Here is a 20,937-nt window from a genome sequence, read left to right as displayed (position 1 = left end):
AACCTTTTAAAGTAGATTTAATGTACAGATGTAAAATTAGAATATGTAATTTACATCAAAGAACTCTTGGTAGTTGGAATTTGAAAAAGTGTCTAGTCAGAAATGTCAATCTCCGAGCAATATACTTCCTCAGTAATTTGGATTTCAAATGTGTTAAATCACTGTAATGGTCAAGGTGTAATATTTTTCCTGGTGTCTGTATTCTCTATTTAATTAAACCTCATACATAAGGGAATCTTATCACTGGTGACCTTGTTTTCTTTGAAAATTATTTTCTAGATCTGCAACCTATCTCTTTTTCGAATGTAGGGCATTGGGAACAAATTGGTCTCATCTAATTATTACCTTCTGGGTGGTATGCTGATATCAGACTCGTAAAATAATCATTAATAGAGAAACAATAAGAAGTTGATGATAAAATTAACATATATGGTGGAAATGATCCACAGCAGAAATTTGAACAAATATTGGATAAACACAAGATCATCATAATCATTATTAAATAATATCTTATTGTCCCCGTGGTTTGAAGAGCTGGTTCTGAGTTAGGTGTTTATTATTGTAACCAGCTCTAATTCAATAACAAGACGAGGCTGTTTAAATCTTTATTAAAAAAAACCCTGTAAAAAATATACATACATAGAATTAATATCAATAACATTTAATTTATAATACATATAATAAACTTTAAAATACATCAAACATGACATTGCAGTATATTATTATACTATATATTTAATTCTATTCTTATATCTTTACAGAAATAATTGCTGTTATATCTCTAAATATTATATAATACCTATATAAAAATAACATACCCTGAAAGAGGTTTTAAAGATCTCTGTGTTTTGAAACAACACAATCATATAACACTAGCAGCTAGAAGATATCCTATGTAAACAAATGAATGATTCTATGATTATTTTATTCTAAAACTAAACCTAGACTTACTTACTAAATGTTAATACTTATTGCTTAATAGGTGTAGAATATATATACATCTTACATTCACCATATCCCCAGACAATACCAATGATATTTAAATACACATACCTTAATTTGATCAATGAAGACTTGACCAAAAGTATCCTCAGTAACTATACCAATGCAAAATACAAGTTTAAGATTTAGAAGATAATCTTATGTATCTGACATATTCAAAAAGTTAGACTGATTTAGATTGTTACACCTGTGACCCAGGAAGTTGGGTTTGTTAGGAAAAGTATCCAAGGAGATGATGAGAGATAGGAACTGATGTTGTTACAAAGACCTGTTGAGAAGCTGAATGTCCAGTGACTGTGAAAATAAGGGTACAAAGATAAGATGAAAGTGAAAGTTTGTTATTGTTTATTTTAGTGTTTTCATTATATAATAGACTTTAGTCTATACTGCACTACACTGACAACAGCTTTAAAGTCTATTATATAATGAAAACACTAAAATTCCACACTATCACATTATTAGGTGAATGTCTTGACTGAATTCGATGATGAGCATCTATTTATTAGATCATCCTCACCGTTGAGGTGTTTCAATGAGTACAACAGTACAACTTTTTGATTCCAATAAAAACAAATTGTAATACGCATTCTATCTGTAAATGATGTTATGCCTATCTCTCTGAAAACAATAATAACAACGAACCAACTGACAAGTACAGTAAATTCACAGTTTATACAAATACGTGTTAAACATACTACTATTTCTCAAGTGTAGCAAGAGTAAACACATTATTCTTTCATAATCTTGTTGTAACCTATCCCCCACTAATTAATTGCTTTACTTGTTATCGATTTGATTTTATTATTAGCATTTGATCAATTGTTATCAAAGTTGGTATTATCAAATCTCTCTAGAGAGAGAGGTTTAAGTACACTCAGCACAAACTAGGTCATTTCGGGACTAATATATGGTTCAATTTTATTTCAATAATTTACTTGCGCGTAGATGTCTTTAGCAGTGGGAGAAATCCCACAGGATTGGACAGGCGACCCTACTCCTTGCTATGTACAAGCAGGGAATTGAAACCACACCATTTGACAGTCCTTACGATGCAACGCGCACACCTTTCGGCCAGTCAACACTCCTACATCAATAATAAAAAGGTAGGGTTTGGGACACTGAGGTTAAATACATGTAGGAGCTAATACCTGACCTATCTGGTTAGGGTTAAAAACCTGAAACATACATTTGAGGTGTTTAGCTTTATAAATAGTTAGCATTGTGATAGGTTGGTCTGAGAAACCCTTGTATTACTTTTCTCTCTTTTCTATGCATAGAGGCACAATAACTTGATCAGCCACTGAAAATTATTGGCTTGCTTTTAATTCAGGGGCTATGAGTTGCTTGGTACAGTTCTCATAGAAACCGACATATGTCTGCTTTGTGGAATAGGTAGCAAGTTATTACATCAAAAACTGTAGGTGAAATATGCTAGGGACAGATGTTTAATATGGATGTAAGATACTTCAATTGATTTTACACATCCTGTATGAAATAGAGAGAGAGAGAGGGGCGTTTAACGTCCACTCAACACAAACTAGGTCATTTCAGGTCTAACATATGGTTTAATTTTATTTCAATAATTTGCTTGCGCGTAGGGGTCTTTAGCAGTGGGAGGAAACCGGAGGACCCAGAGAAAACCCACAAGGTTGGACAGGCGACCCTACTCCTTGTCACATACACCCGGGGATTCAAAACCACGCCAGTTGACTCAATGGCAGGTCGTATGATACAGCACGCACGTGCTAACCATTCGGCCATCCAACCCCATGTATGAAATAACTATAGAGTAATGATATGACTTTTTAATAATATTGTTGTATGTGTTTATCTATAGATTATTACATAGACTGATATTAATGTATTGTTTTAATTCAATAAGATTATCTTTTTTAAGTGGATGCCCTTCTTCTGGACATTGTGATTGTGTGTCTTTGGCAAATCTTCTTTGTTCCTTAGTTAGTTAAGAAATAACCCCATCAATATGAATTTTAAGATGGACCTGAATAACCATTCAATCTCTCCAGGCCTAGTCTACTTTACTAAAAAAATCTCATCCATCATATTGTTTCACCCTTTAAAGGGACAACAACACTCTTGCTGGCTTGAAATCTCCAGAAAATAAATAATGTCTCTATCTAAGTACTAGATGTTTAAGTGTCCTACCTGTTGTGTAAATTATCTATTACATCCTATTTTACTTGTCCAGAGGGTTCGAAAATATTTTTAAATCGAAGTTTCATTTGAAAAGGTTTACGTGAGACGTTTCAAACCATTATGTTGAATTTTTCAAAATTTATAAATAAGGTGTGTTAAGATGAAATTTGTATCATCAATTAATTGAAATATTCTAAAATAGTACAATTTGTTGACCAGAATAAAGATTGGGACATATTATTCAGTTACAACAAGAGTGGTATTGAGCCTTTAATGACTTGAATTTCGTCATTTTCGGCCATTCTTTCAAGACATTCTAAAAAAGTTTGCTATCATGTACCTTGCAATGACTTTTGGTAGCATAATGAGTCTATATCAGCAAATATTTTTGCCGATATCTTGTTTGGATCATTTGAAATTGTCTGATTCAGCGTAACATCCTGAACGAAGTCCTGGTCATATTGATAAACATTTTTTCTCTACCTAATGTTTGTTTCGTTCATCATTATGGTCCTCCGTTCCTTTCAGTACTAAGCAATGTCAACAAGCTGAATCTGTTTACTCTATCATGAAGAGCAGACTTGTCTAATATCCCATGTCATCAAACTACATCATAAAATTACGCATCCTGATTCGTTAGTTATGGTCTGTATCGAATCATTATTGAACATCACAAAAAAATCCACTAGAAATTAAGTGGAAAGTCCAAAGTTAATTTCGTCAAGAGCCATTTCTACATCCACTTGCCTCAAGCCATATTGGAGCAGCCATTGGTGTAATTGTCACCTTACCTCACCAGTACTGGTACGATATTGAGTTAAGTCAGCTGAAAGAACTTAAGATTGTTACTATCTTTGACAGTAATTTTCTAGTGACGTCAGTAACCTTGCCTTTATGTATGTACGAGATCTGCGTCTAAATAAATAGGGTTTCTTTTTCGTCATTCAATATTCTTCAATAATGAGGTAAACATGATGTGGTTTCAGTCTAATCCATGTAAACTAATCGCAAATATATTTTTTTAAAAAGCATTTCAACTAATTAAGTAAAGATTTTGTTTCAGTCTAAAACCACATCATAAATATATTTTTTCCAGGAATATTTTTAAAAAATAAATGAACTAGTGGCTACATGTACATGTAATTTGAATGTTTTAATGTTTAATTCTTTGGTTTTGATTACATTGACTACTTACCTAATAGATATCCCTGAGAAATGATATAGATATCTAATGAATGCTATTTTAAGCTTGAGAAATGTGAACGAGTAGTTTATGATAAGATATTTCTGCCTTAAACATCGTCTGATGTAATAAATAATCAGGAAGTATTTGATCCAAAGAAGGACAGTACTGTTTATTTAAAGGCACACCAATAGTTGGGTCACATATATCTCATAAGTAAAAAATATGTAATGTATTGCATTATATAACTAAGCATATCTTCCTATAAAAACACCATCATGAAGGATAGGCTGGTTTGTATGAAAATGATAGAATTATTATTACTTTAATTGTCTAATATAGTGTGAAATAAGTAGAAACTAATGTAAACTTTAAATGGCCAGTAATTAAGTGCAGCAGCAGAACTGCACCTCATGTAAAAATCATAATAATAAATCATGTAATAAACCATAGACAAACTGGTGGACAACACAAGGAAACAACACAAGCAAAATTAAGTATTCTTTGATTAATTAACCTTTATTCTAGCATGTCAGAGTTTTAAATGACAAAAGAGCTAATGTATTCATTTACACTGCAGGTTCAATAGTACAAATTTTTCCAATGGCAGCATATATTCCCTTGTCGATTTTCATAAGTATTTATATAGAGGTATTACTAGAACAGTTCTAAAATGGTGATTTATACTCGTATCTATATAATTAAAATGTTTTAAAGCATGTTTTATGAACAAATTTTAGGCGATATTTTCCATCATATTACCAAAAGATTTTTCTTTGTAAACTTGAAAAAATTTCAATGTAATATCTTTTCCGTCAAAGCCTCTGTTACACCTCAAAATGATTTGGGGTCCCAATGTCTATGGTTGTTATTAAGGTATTACATATTTGCAAAAAAATAAGACAAATACAATTTGAAAAATGAAATTCATTCTTAGAAATATTGTGACTTGTAATTGACTTGTTTTTAGATTTAATTGACCATAAAAACATGTGTCAAACCTGTCAGACACACTTATTGTAAATAATCCCATGTTACTTCTGCTAATGGATTTCAAATATATATATAGATATGTATATATATATATATATTTATAATGGATTTCAAATACCAATATAAGAGAGATAGAGATTGTCTGAAAGTTGTTTATAAGTAGACTCAGAATAATATGAACTTTAATGGGAACTGACAGTGATTTGAACATGGAAATAGATTTTGTCTAAACTGTGAACTTATTCTGTTTGTTAAAGATTGTTACTAAATATAAGATAAGATAAGATAAGATGTTTATTGTGTTAAAACAACCATTATGGACAGCATGCATACATATACACTTAGACATAGTCATATACATTTAATAATACATGACAGCATCAAATAGCTTGTGACCTAATTATTTCTCAGAACAGTCGTACCGATATGATAAAATTATGTAGAATTTTCATAAATGACAAAAATATGCATTTGTATTTTATGTTAATGCATAAGATGTAGATAATGGACAGCCTTCCCGGGCCATACAAATACAAGTATATTTTTGTACTGATATGATATTATAATATGGAATTTTCATAAATGACAAAAATATGCATTTATATTTAACCTAAATATATAAAAAAAGATTAAAGTAGATAACTTGTTTATCACCTATTAACATATGACTATTGTCAAATAATTTGATACAAGACGTTTTCCTTGTATTATTCTATCAACTGTTTCTGAAATATGTTCTACCAAATATATATTTGGAATATGTTCTACCAATGTTTCGGAAATATGTTCTACCAAATGTTTCGGAAATATGTTTTATCAAATGTTTCTGAAATATGTTCTACCGTACCAAATGTTTCTGAAATATGTTCTACCAAATCTTCCTGATATGTGTTCTACCAAATCTACCAGATGTTTCTGAAATATATTCTACCAAATGTTTCTGAAATATGTTCTACTAAATGTTTCGGATATATGTTCTACAAAATCTACCAAATGTTTCTGAAATATGTCCAACCAAAATACATCTTAAATCTATTCAAACAAAGTTATAAAATATTTTCTACGCAGTCTCCAATTTACCATTCCTAGGAAAGGTACTGGAAAAGGTTGTCGCTTCCCAGCTTACATCCTACCTAAACTAATGGTTTACATGAGAACTTACAGTCAGCTTATAAAATTGGACACAGTACTTAAACAGCCCTTCTGAAAATCGAATCAGACATTGATGTTGCACTTGATAACAATTGTGGTGTGTTACGGATACTCTTAGACTTAAGTACTGCCTTGATACCATTGATCATGCTATGCTTTTTGAGGTAGAAATCACAGGATCACCTTTAGCATGGATTAAATCTTACCTTTGCAACAAATCATGGTTAACTCAAAACCTTTGACCAAAATTTCCACTTTCCGTTGGTGTCCCACAAGGGTCAGTTTTGGCCCCTTTGCTCTTCTTGCTGTACCTTCTTCCACTTGATCCAATCAAACGGAAACATGGAGTCAACAATCATGGTTTTGCTGATGACACTCAAATTTATCACGATTTTCCTTTTTTGAAACATTGGCGGAACAGGCTATCTACAAACTAGAGAAATGTCTGGATGATGTTCGTGTGTGGATGTGCCAAAAACAAATTAAAACTAAATGATGACAAAACCGAATTCCTTATCATAAGCCCTCAGTCTAAATCACAGAGCCTAAAGGGGATACCAAAACTCTGAATGGGTTCTAGCCTCATTCATCCAATTCAAAAAGCGAAAAATCTAGATTACGTCATGGATGACTCTGTGTGCAACTCCCCAAATAAACAATATTATCAGGCAAAAGTACTTTAAAATGAAACCAATAGCAAGTATCCGATGTTATTTGAGCAAATCAGTCTTGTGTAAGAACTGTGACTTCGTTAGTTATTTCCCAATTTAGCTATGCAAATGCTCTTCTAGTCGCAGCACCTAAATTCTCTCTGGATAGATTGCAAGTTGCACAAAACAGCATTGCTAGACTGGTGACTAAAACACTGAGAGGTGAACACATCAGTGACAAACTAAAGGAATTGCATTGGCTGCCAGTTAGAGCGTGAATTGAATATAAAATCCTTACAACTCAATATAAAAGTCTCTTCTCTATATCCACTCCCAGCTATATAAAACAGATGTTTACACTGTATATTGATGTACAGATACGCCGCAACCTCAGATCCTCAAACGACAAAACATTACTATCTGTTACAAAACATTAAATCTGTTTAAAAACTTATCTATTTAATAAGGTGTACTAGTGGTGTGATCATAAATATACTCTAGAGATACTTTCCACATAATATACAATGTGGCTAAACAGCGCTTAGAAATAACCATTGGACATAATGTAGCACTATATAAGACAATTATTATTATTATTATTATTATTCGATGGATAAACTTTTGTGATTAGATTAGGTTATAATGTCTAACATCGTTTAACTTCTTTATAAAAAAAGGTATTTTACAACTACATGGACAGTTTAATCACTCACCAAATGACATCAGGAACTCCACATAATATGATCAGGGCCCTGTTTCTCGAAATCTTAACTAAAGATAAAATCCAAATTTTAGTAGATACTTCAATTTTGATTGGCTAAGCACTAAAATCCATCTAATATTATCCAATCAAATTACTAAAATTTGGATTTTATCTTAGTTAAAATTTCGTGAAACAGGCCCCAGGTGTATAAGATATTCATGTCCATGAATCCCAGGCAATTTTCGCGCCAAAATTGAACCTTAGTTACTATGCCCTAGTATGCATGGAACCATACATGGTAATAAGATTCCCAGCTTTGATTGGCTGAGAAATGAGGGTGATCTATTTTTATGCATAGTCATCAGAAAATTCCATTTTCGCTGTAAATTTCAAATGGAGTTACGATAAAAGTTGTTCTTTGTGTATAGAAATGGTTATTTTACTTGATATATAGTTAATAATGAATATATTGACAAGTGAATGGCACCATTTGTATTTATTTACTTATAGAGAATAGTTTGGGATATCAAGTATTACAGGGTTATCCAAATTACCGGTAAATGCGCTAGTTGCTTGAATCATCTTCATTTGCCAGTTTTTAACAAAGGCAGATTATTGGATCTACGGCATGATGCAGCATTTTAAAATTCACTCTAAAATATTCTAATCACAAATGTCTAATCTATAACATGGCAAGATGATAATTCAGAGCTTATGATTAGGCTAGTCATATGTTTATTGGACCATCAATAAAGATTTGTCAACTGGTGGTGTGTATAGACAATGATATATTGTATAGATAATGTATATACTATGTGTAGTCCCTGTGACGTCACCAGCCAATCAACCGGATTAAGGGTGTAATTGAAAAGCGTTTTTGGGTGTCCCAATACTTAAACATTAATATTTCGAATAATTTTAACCGGATAGATGTGAACTTGCCGTAATGTGTATATAGTAACGACTGGCTATAAGTACATAAAGTCTAATTTTATCATCTTATGTGGTCTTTCACTGAAATTCTTGTTTTATAAATAACTTTAACTTGAACTATATAAAATTAAATTAATCATTGAAAGGATTGTTTGGTGAAATGCACAAACTGGTCCATTTATAAATGTATACTCTAATGAAATCTTGATACTTGGACAAGAATAGATCACCATTTGAGAATTGTAGAGTCTGATAAGGCTTTAATGGTAGTCAAGAGAATTATTTGTCCAAATTATCCGCCACACACTCCCAAATGTAGCTTTGATAAGATTGTGAAACCATGTTTTTCTTGATCATTTGATGGACAGCAGAAAGGATCCATCCACTGTATTTATCTAATGGATGAAAATGTGTGGTGTATTTAGAGTCTGCTACCAGCTCAACAGGATTAGTTGCACTATAAATAGAATGACAGCTAGATAAGAACCAATCAGAAGCAAGATAGACCCAACCATGCTACTGCCGGGCGTCTGCTCAATTTAAGAGACACTATATAGCTAGTAAATTATTCCTACCGTTTATATGGAACTCTGATAGTCTTGTGGATATCTTGCCTATAACAGAGGGTATCTATGATTATCTTTGTGGATTTATTGTTTGTCTATTATTATTCTACCTATATATATACATACATATGATAACACAATGGTAAGTAACTATATAGATATATTTATTGTAGCTTATATTGTAGTATTTGGCAGGTTATTAGCACTAGTATCTGGGGTTTTATTGGCTTTGACTTGATTGGAATAACTTAGTTTTATACTCCAGTGACCCTATGCGTAACACTGGAGTGATTTTGACTTTCTAAATTTTAGATAATTTATCTGTTTGATTTTACCAAATGTAATCCATCTTCATTAATCTGTTTGATGCAGGAAAAGGAGACATTAAATCCTATTTTATTTTATTTCATTTCATTTCATTTCACCTAACAAAAGAACTATGAAGATTGCATACCTTCCCTATATATGCTGGAGTTGTGTTGGTTTTTTTATGTGGATACCAAAATTACTTAGTCCAGAATACATGTATTTTCATTGTTTTAGCTTTCTTTTCACAATTGTACCTAATAGTTATATACTAGCTTTTTCATCCATTTATATTTCAGAGGGGGATTTTTTTCTTTCTATGAAGACACACTTTTCCAAGTTACCCAGTGCCAACACAATTTTCTAACTATTCTTTTTTCTTGTCATTTCAGGGAGTTCATTTAGAGGAACCGTCATCACCTCTCTCTCAACCGTGGGCTTCCGAAGATCTTAACGATTTTATGCGTCAAATGACTAATCCAACTAAACATCGAATGTCTTCAGACTCTTCCTCTGGATCTGTGTCACCTACATCAAGAGTTTTACGTGGATCCAGAAAATCAAGTCTTGAATTACCAGAACAATTTAATGAAAAATGTACTGTTCAGCATCGTTATGCTTCTCGTTCGTCACGGTCCAGTACCGATTCACACTCAAAATCTCTCCTTTCACCAGACATTGAGGAGCAGGAATCAGAAATATTTTATTTCGAAGACAAAAGTGACTCATCCAAAGATTCCTCTAAAAACGATCAAGCAGATGATGGCATATGTGACGTTACTGAATTTACGATTAAAATGTCATCAAATGAAGAATTCCATGTAACGTTTACATGTGAATCATCACAAGAAGGTTCAGATTGTGAAGCAAAATCTCCTGTAGACACTAAATCTAAAAAAGTGAAAGAAAGCAAAAAAGGGCGATTTCGTAAAATGATTCCAAGACCTTTACGAAGAAGTCATAGTGCTGGTTGTGCGAAAGATGTCCCATCTCATGCTTTATTTCTACAATATGATGAGAAAAATACAGAATCGGTAAGTAAAACAAGTCCTACAATTAAAAGAAAACATAATGAAGGAAAAACAATAGATTTGTTTCAAATTAGATATCAATAAAAATTATAATAATGAATTTATGTTGGCTTGAAATTTTTCCTTCATTAGATTTCTATTTAAAGTTTTCTTTGTATTGTATCTGAATATTGCAGTGAATTATCCTCAAATATATATATATATATATATATATATATGAATTCAAATAGAACCATTAAAGAAAATGGCGACTGCAAATAAAGCTTTAATATTATTGCAGGAATTACTGTTTTAACATTTTTTTTTAAAATTTATAATTTTTATACAAATCCTGAGAAAATGTAGAACTATTTTGTCATTTCAGAGCGTTAAAAAAAAAAAAATCTGAGTTATATACTATTTTGTTATATAATTTGTTATATAATTTCTATGTTAATATGGGGATATTATAACTATCTATGCTAATACGGGAATATAAATAATATAGACAAAATAGAGTATATTTGCTAACTGTCATTTATAATTAAATCATTAATAAGGTAAATTGATTAATGTGTGACTTTATCCTCTAAGTTGTATGTAAGGATATTAACCTGACATATATTGTAAGTAGTTAATGAAGTATGTATGTACTTATATATAGACGGTATATTCATTAGTAATAATTAAAGGTACTTGAACAGGATTTTTTTCTCATCCAATACATTAACTGAGTTGAACTAAATTAGATTCAAGGCCTCATTCTCCTGTTTTAAACCCAATATTTATCCGAGACACATCATTTCTGGAGTGCCTCAAATCCAAAATGATGTGGTGGATATTAGAAAATTAAATACATAAAAACAAATTATCAACTAGCGAAATGCAAACTCATTCATATATTTGTATTATCAGTTATATATGTGAAGTACGATACGAATCACTATAGAACACAAATTTTCTTATACGTCGTAACATTTAGAATTTGATTTGAATGAGAAATAAAATGCATTCTTGTTTTTGTCCCACCCAAGAGAATATTCCATCACAAGAACTGTAGATTTAGTATCAAACAAATTATGTTCATTCATCGCTAATAAATCTTACGTTTATCCCCAATAAACCTTGTCTTATTTAGTTGTATCTCTTTAGATTGTGGCACTGATATATTGGCTATTATAAAAAATAGATTTCAGCTTCTAACTAATCAAAACTCCTATCCATCAATGTCTTATAACTCAATCAAAGAACAGGTTTTAGAGAAAATCTTACTTAAGAATACTGTAGGTCCATGAACTTTCTGTTGATTACATTTTGGCAGATTTAAATGATAATTTAGATGGGGAAAAAAATGAACTTTTGGTTGAATTATCTGTTAAGATATTTTCTTTAGTCAATTACAATCGGCATATTGTCTGTTTTGCTTAAATTTCATTAGATTTATTTTTTTTGCTCTGAGAAATTTTCAGTCACCTTCAACTAAGTTGGGAAAATCAGCCTGCATTATTAATCTTCATTATTTTAAATTTTGTAGTTGAAAAGATAAAGAGAGCAAAATTTATCTCTCTTTCAAAGATTGAATTAAGGAATGGAAACATTCATTTCAATTTAAATCGCATTATCAGATGACACATTAAAAAAGATAGGCTGAAAAAACATTATACTGTCAATTAAGAATCATGATTTGGATGTGTGATGTTTTAGAGAGACAAGTTTCAAGATTAAATCAAGAGAATAAAATATTTGTGTTGGAATTCTCTTTTCTTTCTTTCGAAGAAATGGCCTTGAGAAAAAAGGTTCAGATCTTCTGCGTTTACAGAATTCTATCTGCTCCAGAAGTGGTCTTATTATAGTAACAAAACTATATATTTAGACATCTTCCCTCTAGATATTATTTATTATCAACACATAAACAGACATCATGTTAAGAATGGTCATTACTAATGAGCAATAAAAGTTCCTGATAGTCTAAAAATAGCAGTAACCGTGTTCATGGCTGGCAGTATATATAATTACAATAATATTTTTTCCAGCAGACCTCAACCTTGCTGATTCATTTCAGAATTCCATCTTTAAATTTCTGCCACAGGAAAGTTTATTAATACCTTTCCAACAATTTTTCAAAAATAAACAAATGTCTGCAAAGTCTATTCATCCTTCCTATGAGTTTGGGGGTTGGATGGCCGAATGGTTAGTGCGTGCACACTTATCATAAGTCTGTCATTGAGTCAACTGGAATGGTTTCAAATCCCTGGTTGTACGTGACAAGGAGTAGGCCTAGGGTTGTCTGTCCAACATTGTGGGTCCGGTTCCCTACCATGTGTTTGTCCCGAAATGTTGAAGAATAATATCGTATATTAATTACTCATTACTTTCTGATCAGCTAATTATAACTCAGCAGTTTATATACTTATACAAAAATAAAAATTGTGTGACTTACTGAGTACTGAAATATGCCTTTTTTTTTAAAATGAAAAATAACAATTTACCATTGAATTATACATAGCTGGTTTGGGTTTGCTTTAGATAACAAAAATTAATTCTAAATGATTGATTTTTTGGGTTCATATGAATTAAAAATGATGTAATTGTCAATTATGAAAATGTAATGTCGTAAACAACTGTTTGGTTATGTTTTATATTAAGACTTACTGTCTCATTTCCATTTATTAGAATAAAAAATTGGTCGGTTTTATCTCACAAGTCGATAGGGATAACCGACAATAAAGAATTAAAGAGGATCAAAATAATAGATTTTGATTTGTCCTCTACAATTCTGTAGAATCCCCTTGGTGGCAACGACCTTCTATTTTTAGTAAGTGTGATCGACCACAGCTAAGGAATAGCAGTCTATTTATTGAAAGGAAACCATTTAAATCCTTCTCTAGGGCTTCAAGAATTCTTGGTACTGTTTGAATGGTCATTGAATTCTGATATTTTATAGATACGAAGTATTTCAGGATGTCTATTGATTTGAATCACCTTCATCTGGGATATAATTATACACATCTTAATATAGATAATGGATTGGTGATACATGATCTATGGACGATGCTACACTAGTCATTAAACAAAATTAGAAAAATTATCCCCTTAGGACTACTCTTAAACTACTCATATTACACTCTGTGGTCATCTTTTCCATTAGTTTAGAGAACTAGCTTACTAGTTTTAATATAGTTAATAAATTGTTTTAATTAATTAGAGTTTCTGAAATCTTAAAATGGACAGATATTAAAAATTTATATAGGAGTGAGTTATAAATTAAAAATATTCATTTTGTCCCATATATGGTCTTTTAGATCAATTAAGCTTAGCAAATTATATTATATCTTCTGGTTTAATGATTACTTGTGAAATACAATATTTTATACCACTTAAAAATATCAATTTATGGAATATTTGAGATGTAAATATATTTTAAAAGCTATAATCATTCACAAAACCTTTAAATAGTAAAAATTATCATCTAATTATCATCTCATTATGGTTATCAGAATGTCATCAATAGCGATCTGTTTATGAAGGATTAATTATAGGACTAGCATTGTATGTATGCAGTTTTTGTCCCAATACTGATATTGCTGAAGTTGGCAACATAAATATATATATATATATATATATATATATACATGTATATATATATGAAGACTATGAGTATTTCTGGTACAATGTTTATTACTGGTATGTAACTTTATTACTGGTATGTAACTTTATAATTTTCATATTATTTATGAAGATTTTTCTCTCTTTGTAGATGGAAAGTCGTAGATCTAAAAGTATAAGTGATCAAGAACAACCGTCTGCACCCAGACCACGCATTGTCCATAAAACATCATCAGCAGATGCAGCTATGATGGCAACAGAAGAATTTGGAGCCATAGCAGCCCTCCAGACACAACCAAAACCTAAATCTCGCAGCATGTAAGTTTTGCCAGAATTCAATTAATTTTTCAATAGGGTATTAATACTAAGTGGGTTGAAAAGTGAAAGAGTTGAAAGTGAGTACAAAAGCATCATGTGTGTTTTGATTCTAAGATAGCCTACATATGGGAAATTGGGTTGAAAAAAAGAAACAGCTAGCAAAATTCAGATCACTATGATATAGAAATTTGTGAGCGTCTGGTTAATGTCTAGATGGGTTTGACAGTTATTTGATTTGTCTCTTCATTATACTTGAATAGATATTAATTCACTTGTTTGATAATTTTCTATAGAATAGTTCATAAATATTGTCTATATTACCAAGCCTGAACATTCAATTATAATATTAATAACAATATCCTTTGATTAAATACTAAAATATTTCATTAATATGGTGGGGTTTTTTCTTTAGTGCAAAGAATGTCAAGAGGAAACTACAGCTGCTTAAAAGACGTCATACAGATTCTACACTTGGAAGTGGTATCAAACATATACATGGTAAAAATGGCTCACCATCTGCTAATGAAGTTGCTAAATGGGCTGAATCCTTTGATTATCTTTTGTCGGATAAATGTAAGTATTAAGAATTAACTAATATTAAAGTTGGCAGAAAACTGTCCATATCGTTCATTATCTATCATTATTTAAATCAATTTATATTAAATGCAAATTATAATAGTTCTTCAAGAAAAATCAAACAGATGGATTGAACAAAATTGAGCAGTATTATCGAAATAGCAAAGATGCAGTAAAGTAAAGCTATCCTTGTTCATAAAACCATATTTGACATATTTCTTCATACTTAATGTGATTATGTTACTTTTTTAGATGGAATAGATCTATTCAAAGAATTTCTTCATTCTGAATTCAGTGAAGAGAATTTAGAGTTTTGGTTGGCATGTGAACAATATAAAAGCACCAAAACAAATAAGTTGGCCAGTACAGCACAAAAAATATATACCGAATTTGTTGCTGCTCAAGCACCTAAAGAGGTATGTAAATTAAAGGTTTTGGGGGTTTTAAAAAAAAAAAATGAACTGAAGATTTGGGTTACATAAGTTATTTTTGACAGCACAAAAAGTGGAGGGGGTACATGACCCACTGAGCTCCCAATCTATACACCACTGCAAAATGCCTTTGCTGTACATAAAGATGGAATAACCATTGTCTTCTTCTGTCCTTACTAATGCCTCTGCAAATGCCAATATATGTAATTGGATAGAGGATCATATTTTGTAGACAGTAATTGGTTCTAAGCATTTATCATGTCAGTAGCCAACAATTAACACACTGTATGATCAAATAATCTTGCAGACAGGAATATAACCTTACCCATGGGAAATTTATGACCAACTTTTCACAAATCGCCATGGGACCTGGCCATGAAAATTGATAGCAATATCCATTAATGTAGAATAAAGCAGCATCAGGTCTGCCAGTACTCATCTTCTAATCCGATAAATGATTCAACAGTCATTGCCCTTGTGTCTTGCTGTTGTTTAATGATTAAACTTGAATCATATTGTGAAACTTGGTCAAATCATTGAGCTGTTGAAAATAATACCATTCTTTAGTCCTAAGGGAGTAGTTCAAAATAAATTGATTAACCTGTTTAATTTTAGACTTGGACGAATTTATGACCGACAACTGTCTTAGAGAAACAAATTTCAGGTTTTATTAACTGATTTCAAACTGGCTTGATCTCGTTGTTGTGGATACAAAATAAAACTGTTTTGCAAAGTGGCTTTATATCTGGATTTAAAATTTTAGATGCGCAATTGAGCCACATTTGCAATGTAATTGATTTTATGTTGAACAAATTAAGCGAAATACGAAACTAAAATAAGTAATAAAAACAACACATTAGATCAACATAATTCAACACTTTATATCAAAGATTAGGTTTAGTGCCATTAAGATTTATTCAAAGCATTATTCACTTTTTTAACAAGTTTTTAAATTTGTATTTTTCAGATTAACTTAGATTCTAAAACAAGAGGAACAACTCTCAGTAACCTCACCTGTCCCAATCGACACTGTTTCCAAGACGCTCAGAAACGTGTTCAAGCTCTCATGGAAAAAGACTCTTATCCCCGATTCCTAGAATCAGATATATATCAAAGATCTGTGCTACGTTCGCAAAATTCTTGAAGAAATCAGTGTATGGCATAATCCATAATAAAACTATATAAAGACTTACAGTGCTCATAGAGATTAAAAAATTCCAGAGATAATGGACAATTGTGGAAGGTGTGATAAAAATTAAAAACTATTTGATTGGAGACATTTACCATTACAATAGTTTTAATTGAATGTGATAGATAGACTTAGTATGCAGCAAACAATATGTTAATGAGGATATGCAAATTCTATATAAAAATAGAATATATTAATATTATGATAATATCATGCACATGTATGAAATACACTAAGTGTAATAGTCAAAATCTGCACTGAACTTTATAAACTAAATATGGAACCAAAATTGACTAGAGATCTCTGAAAAAGTTATGAAGATTCACATTTTTTTTTTTTTTTTTTTTACACCCTTTTGGTTATAAAATCCTAAAGAGGTCAGAGGGTAGGCAAGAAAATACACCCAACATAAAGAACATCATAGCAGATATATTTATAATGTGCATCAAATGTATACTGAGCTCAAATCAAAAACTGGAATTTAGAAAAGAAAGATAGGCATTGTTTATAAAAACCCAATCAATATTTGATATTGAAATAGATATTTGATGGTGTTCTAATATGGTCTCAATTTATAATATTCCAAATATTATTTGAAAAGAAATGGAAGAGATATTAATTTCATGAACTACTAATTTTGAAATGATGAACATGAGAATTACATGCTTATTTAGTTTTCAATTTCTTTCACAATACATAATTACAATATTATATTACAGTTCTAATGAGTGAAACCTATCTTATTAAATATAATCTATCGGATTTCATTTAATAATGGATATCATTTGGATCTCGAATTTCAACCACAAACACAAAATTGTGCTAACTGAATTAAAAATCTGTAATGTTAAAAAGGTTATTAAAATCTGAGAGCTTCTATATATCAATCATATATGTATACTGTATAATGTTCTGTGTATACAAATAAGCCTATCTGTGTATCAATCATTCAAAGTTAATTTATGTAAATATTCATGAATTATATTATATAAAGCTTATAGAAAATCTATTATATTTCGTTTTATATGAATGTTTAGATGTTGTACAGAGCTGGTTTTTGTACATAATTTAAGACTTTTTTTGCTGCAGTGCAGTGTTTTATGATATTATTTATTTATACCATGTACACAGGGCATATAATATTAAAGGGACAACACATCAATTGGTACCTTGTTCTTTAAAAATTTAAAAGTGTGCACTGTTATATGTAACAAACTGTTATTACAATCTTATACTATATAAAAAAAGAAATTTGAGAATAATTATTATACTTTTATGAGCTCAGGCACATATAGTTGGCTGTATGAAATACTAGAATCATTGTTGATTGAGTATTGTCTTGGTTGCTAAATTAGACTTTGATTCTGGCATGTTGTCCATTTGAATTTCAACTAAACACTGTTTATTAAGGGTTAATATTGAATGAATTATTCTCTTCTGACTCAATTACGGAGTTCGCTAGTTTATTGAACTTCAAAAATATAGGTAGGGCCTATATTTTGTAATAATGGTTGTTTTTTTTTTAAATGCTTAAATATATGACTCTTTAATGAAATGTATACTCTTATGAACTCCTTTTGTTAAAGTTATATTTTTAGGAGAAATTATTTCGATCTATGTTGTTTTTGTTCAACTGGTTGACCAAAATAGTGCAAAACTGAAAATACAGGTCACAATGATTGTTCTGACGAGATCTCTGAAAATTGCTGAAAACATATTTATTTATATCATTGTTTCATTTAAAAAAATATTTTTCAACCAAAAACCAATTTTTTAATCAACTTTTTGCGTGTTTCATGATAGTCTTAGATTACTCTTTCTATAGTAACGGGTATGAAATTATCTGACAGTTACATTTCTAAACCAATCTAACATTTTCAATGGCAGACGGCCAGGATGAACAAATTTGACTGAAAGCCTTTTTTAACCCATTTATGAAATCGTTCTATTTTCAAGCATACATAGGATAGTTGTAAAACTGTTTCAGAAAAATATTCTTTTTAATTCCTGTTGTATATATTCATCTTAAATGTTCCATCCTTTATATAATGCTGCATAATACTCTGTTATGTTTTGTTTACAATATTATTGTGTTAAAGAATATTGTGGTTTTCTATGAAGATGTTTTATCTGTTACTGTCTTTATACAGCATATCAATAAAAACATGTTTAACACACCAATTGTACCATTGTTTGTTTTTGTTATTTGCAATGCTAGCTGATGGACAATGAAATGAAAGTGAATGAAATTGGGTTTAACTTCTTAACCTTCTGTTCCACCTGGGCTTATGAAGACAGTAGGTAGTGAGGGTCTACTCTTATTTCATATTCCAACTGTCAAGCGATTTTGTACGTGCACTCCATCATGTACATAGTACCTTGTCTTTCCATTCCATCCAAACGACTTGACACTGTTCCTTTCCCCACCCCAACACCCCGCCCCTGTCCTGCACCACTGAACCGGGGAAAACATGCTGGAAAATCCCAAAGAACTGGTTAGTGACCCACTAAGTCAATAAGATTGGTTTTCACATGACCCCATTGCTTAAGGTCAAATTTGCAAACAATTTTTTTTACCTCTATCACTTAACACTGTTTTCAGAAAAAGGGTCTAAGAATGTTGAATATCAGCGATCCCAATGTTTAAGTTTCCATCAAATTCGAAAATAAAATCTGTTTACAACTGTAACCACCCTTGCAAGTCAATTGTTAATCTACGGATATACATGGGTGACAACGTAATACACCCACATTTAAGTGTAGGGGCATAAAAATTGTTAAAAAGGTGGCACTTTAGAAACGTGCTCAGGTGTACTGGTTGCTATACTTGCTTTCCAACGATGCAGGACGGAGGGCCTGACAAGGACAGATGTCTAATCGTTCGGATGGGACGAAAAACCGAGGTCCTGTGTACAAATTGGCGTGCACATAAAAGATCCCTTGACAGTTGGAATTTGATATAAGAGTAGGCTGTAGTGCCGCTGTCCGGGCAAAGTTTCCCTCATAGCACACTGTATGGCGTATGCCCGTCTTCATTAACCCAGTTCAGAGCAGAACAGTAGGACGTTAAAACCCCATTTCATTTGATTTCATTGCTTTCCAACGCCACGTTGATTTGGCCGAATTCCCTACTTAGGAAGTCCACTTACTTTACCATAAACCCAGGTGATTGACAAATATTATCTCATAAGACGGATAATGTTGCTATATTGATCTTCACATTTGTACTAAAAGAATATGAACTGGCAATTATTGTATCGCTGTGTGGTATATGCACTTTAAGAGTTCGGGGTCAAACATTCTTGACCCTACTGCAATGCAGATGTAGCCATTAGCATGTGTCTTGGATGGGATGATGTCAGTGGTTGCCTAGTAACTAACGCTAAATCGTTGGTTATCGGCAGGTAAAAAAGTCATTGTAAGATATATTCTACAGAAATGTGACGTAATAGCCAGAAAAGCCAGATAAATGGCCATGTATTTTTATACGCCCACATTTTCATGTGGACGTATATTGTCGTCGCCCCTGTCCGTCCGGACGTCCGTCCACAATTGTTTGTGGACTCTCTACAGGTCACAATTCTTATCCGATTTTGACGAAACTTGAAATATAGGTTTATCCCCAAAAGATCTCGGCTGCTTTCGATATTGGCGTGTATCGGATCGAAACTTCATGGATTATAACCCCTGTTTGTACGAAAAATCACGTTTTTAGCTTGTGGACCCTATAGAGGTCACAATTTTTATCCGATTTTGTTGAAACTTGAAATGTAAGTTTATAACCCAAAGATCTCGGTTCCTTTCGATATTTGCGCATATCGGACCGTAACTTCCTGAATTATGGCCCTTGATTGTACGAAAAATCACGTTTTTAGCTTGTGGACCCTATAGAGGTCATAATTTTTATCTGATTTAAAAAATTGTATTATTATATCACCGTTACACCCTAAGGATGGGTGAGTTCGAATTTCGTGAATATCGGCCCAAAACTGACAGACAAAATGGCCGCCCTTCATTCTCAAATAGCGTAAAAATATGGTATATATCAAGGTTGTGGACCCTATAGAGGTCACAATTTTTATCCAATTTTGTTGAAACTTGAAATGTAAGTTTATAACCCAAAGATCACGGTTCCTTTCGATATTCGCGCATATCGGACCGT

General features: G+C 31.6%; 1 protein-coding gene across 2 annotated transcripts in view; it reads left to right on the top strand.

Annotated features, from left to right (window-relative positions):
- Nucleotides 1–18,948, top strand: part of LOC126808415 (uncharacterized) — a 64,496-nt gene extending 45,548 nt beyond the window's left edge. The window contains exons 1-6 of one of the 2 annotated variants that reach the window (XM_050533113.2): nucleotides 9,173–9,481; nucleotides 10,038–10,679; nucleotides 14,413–14,579; nucleotides 14,992–15,152; nucleotides 15,408–15,571; nucleotides 16,554–18,948. In XM_050533113.2, coding sequence (XP_050389070.1) covers nucleotides 9,479–9,481; nucleotides 10,038–10,679; nucleotides 14,413–14,579; nucleotides 14,992–15,152; nucleotides 15,408–15,571; nucleotides 16,554–16,730 — 1,314 coding nt within the window. In that variant the 5' untranslated portion in view covers nucleotides 9,173–9,478 and the 3' untranslated portion in view covers nucleotides 16,731–18,948. Of the gene's footprint in view, nucleotides 1–9,172; nucleotides 9,482–10,037; nucleotides 10,680–14,412; nucleotides 14,580–14,991; nucleotides 15,153–15,407; nucleotides 15,572–16,553 lie in introns of those variants that run through there. The other variant, XM_050533112.2, reaches the window with a different exon arrangement.
- Nucleotides 18,949–20,937: the final 1,989 nt, after the last annotated feature.

This window comes from Patella vulgata, chromosome 1 (genome assembly GCF_932274485.2).
Source record: "Patella vulgata chromosome 1, xgPatVulg1.2, whole genome shotgun sequence".
Lineage (NCBI taxonomy): Eukaryota > Metazoa > Mollusca > Gastropoda > Patellidae > Patella > Patella vulgata.
This window is presented reverse-complemented; position numbering and strand designations above follow the sequence as displayed.